Source organism: Micromys minutus (genome assembly GCF_963924665.1).
Source record: "Micromys minutus genome assembly, chromosome: 1".
Taxonomy (NCBI): domain Eukaryota; kingdom Metazoa; phylum Chordata; class Mammalia; order Rodentia; family Muridae; genus Micromys; species Micromys minutus.
The window spans coordinates 94,429,548-94,432,484 of record NC_137969.1 but is presented as its reverse complement, the minus strand read 5'-3'; the positions used below and the strand labels follow the sequence as shown (position 1 = coordinate 94,432,484).

The 2,937-nt window shown below is 44.8% G+C and overlaps 1 protein-coding gene across 1 annotated transcript; it reads left to right on the top strand.

Annotated features, from left to right (window-relative positions):
* Positions 1-580: 580 nt before the first annotated feature.
* On the top strand, positions 581-2,091 carry LOC308418957 (sorting nexin-6-like; the record flags this gene model as incomplete). The annotated part of the gene is given in 2 exon segments (XM_080914461.1): positions 581-1,117; positions 1,121-2,091. Coding segments are annotated over 2 exon segments (1,221 nt in total). The 3' UTR covers positions 1,805-2,091.
* Between the last annotated feature and the right edge of the window lie 846 nt (positions 2,092-2,937).

Genomic DNA, 2,937 nt, shown 5'->3' with positions numbered 1-2,937 from the left:
GATGTCATCAGCTCCAGGGGTAGGGTGGCCCTACCAGAACCTCAATTCAGCCCGGAAAAGAGCATCTCTCTAGTACCAGGAGAGAATAAATTTCCCATTCCAAGAGTCGGATTAGAAAGTCACTGTGACTCTCACAAAGGTCTCCTTTCCCTAGATGTGGAGAAGAGCTTCTCCAATAGTGCAGAGGTGGAGTAAAGGGAGCTCAGACCAGAAAAAGGGGCAGCCAATGCCTAGGCCCAGGCTCTGTCCCTCCACCCAAGCACATTCAGGAAGAAATGGAAACAAATTATTCTCCAGAAGATCCTGGGAAATGACTGCCCATGGCCAACAAAAGAAAGGATAAACCAGAACCTGAGGCAAACTGCATCTGAACAGGGAAGGTAAGTGTTATGGTTTTTATATGCTCGGCCTGGGGTGTGGCACCATTAGGTGTGGCCCTGTTGGAGTAGGTGTGGCTTTGTTGGAGTGGGTGTGGCCTGTTAAAGTGGGTGTGGCCTTGTTGGAGTGGGTGTGGTCTGGTTGGAGTAGGTGTGTCATTGTGGGTGTGGGCTTTAAGACTCTCATCCTACTCGAAGCAGCCATGATGGAAGGCCTGGATGACGGCCCCGACTTCCTCTCGGAGGAAGACCGCGGACTTAAAGCAATAAATGTAGATCTCCAAAGTGATGCTGCTCTACAAGTGGACATTTCAGACGCTCTTAGTGAAAGGGATAAAGTCAAATTCACTGTTCACACAAAGAGTTCATTGCCAAATTTTAAGCAAAATGAATTTTCAGTCGTTCGACAACATGAGGAATTTATCTGGCTTCATGATTCCTTTGTTGAAAATGAAGACTATGCAGGTTACATTATCCCACCAGCACCACCAAGACCTGATTTTGATGCTTCACGAGAAAAACTGCAGAAGCTTGGAGAAGGGGAAGGGTCAATGACAAAGGAAGAATTCACAAAGATGAAACAGGAACTAGAAGCTGAATACCTGGCAATCTTCAAGAAGACAGTTGCGATGCATGAGGTGTTCCTGTGTCGCGTTGCAGCGCATCCTATTCTGAGAAAAGATTTAAATTTCCACGTTTTCTTGGAATATAACCAAGGTTTGAGTGTTCGAGGAAAAAATTAAAAAAAAAAAAAACTCGAGGATTTCTTTAAAAACATGGTTAAGTCAGCGGATGGAGTGATTGTTTCAGGAGTAAAGGACGTGGATGACTTCTTCGAGCATGAACGAACATTCCTTTTAGAATATCACAACCGAGTTAAGGATGCATCTGCGAAATCTGACAGAATGACAAGATCTCACAAAAGTGCTGCTGATGATTACAATAGAATTGGGTCTTCGTTATATGCTTTAGGAACTCAGGACTCTACAGATATATGCAAGTTTTTCCTCAAAGTTTCAGAACTGTTTGATAAGACAAGAAAAATAGAAGCTCGGGTGTCTGCTGACGAGGACCTCAAACTTTCTGACCTATTAAAGTACTACTTGCGGGAGTCTCAAGCAGCTAAAGACCTCCTCTATAGACGGTCTAGGTCGCTGGTGGACTATGAAAATGCCAATAAAGCATTGGATAAGGCAAGAGCGAAAAACAAAGATGTTCTACAGGCTGAAACTTCCCAACAGTTGTGCTGTCAGAAGTTTGAAAAAATATCCGAATCTGCAAAACAAGAACTGATAGATTTTAAGACAAGAAGAGTTGCTGCCTTCAGGAAAAATTTAGTGGAACTTGCAGAACTAGAACTGAAGCATGCAAAGGGTAACCTCCAGCTCCTGCAGAACTGCCTTGCGGTGTTAAATGGAGACACATAGGCTCCACTCCACCTTCTGTTGCAAAGGGCTGCCTTCAAATCTGGTTTGTTTGCCTGATGACCTCCGGCATCTAAGTTCACTGGGAACAACAGAAACAGCGGGCACGGTGCATCAGCTCTTCTGAGAGACCGTGGAGCGGCAGGACTCACCGGCCACAGGGCAGCGGCCTGCCACCTCTCACTCCACCTTCCAAGACGCCCAAAGTTTCACCCTCTTTCAGTAGCGTGTCTTAACTGTTTGTTTTGTATGTGGCAGTTCTATGGCTGCAGGCCTCCTTTACCTAAGAATCCTTGTCCAGTTTTACCATTCTCAGAGTACATTGTTCACACAAGATAAAGGTTGCCTTTTGGAATTGCGTTTAAGCATCCTGTTCCCTTGGTTCTTTCATGTATCTGTGTAAAGCATCTTAATGAGACTTACTTTGAATTAATGAACATAGATGTTTTGGGTCAGACTTTATGTAAGCTTTGTAAGTATGATCTCTGAAGAAAAGCAGATGCGTTAGTATGTTTGCCTTAAACTTGTGGACTAAACCAATATTGTAAAACGCCCAGGAACACCAGTGGCGTTCTTACTCTGTCTCCTTGTATCACTCTGGAATTCGGGGTAGCTATAATAAATCTACTCCGGTATTATGCTTTAAAAAAAAAAAAAAAAAAAAAGACTCTCATCCTAGCTGCCTGGAAATCAGTCTTCCACTAGCAGCCTTCATATGAAAATATAGAGAACTCTCAGCTCCTCCTGCACCATGCCTGCCTGGATGCTGCCATGTTCCTGCCTTGATGATAATGGACTGAACCTCTGAACCTGTAAGCCAGCCCCAATTAAATGTTGTCCTTATAAGAGTTGCTTTGGTCTTCGTGTCTGTTTACAGCAGTAAAACCCTAAGACCGTAGGGAATGACACTGCAGGCTATCCTATCCCGAGGAGACTCTCGGGGAGGCACCTCCACATGCTGTGTTGGAGAACCCTGCTATTAAGGCTGTTCTAGAACAGGAAAGCCCTTTATAGGGTGACTGTTGCTATCTGCACCATGATGGAGAGTTCTTCTGTTCCCAGGGGCTGAGTCACAACCGCTTTCTCATACAACGGGCCTGAGCCAACCCATGTCACCATGCACTTAAGGACATGCC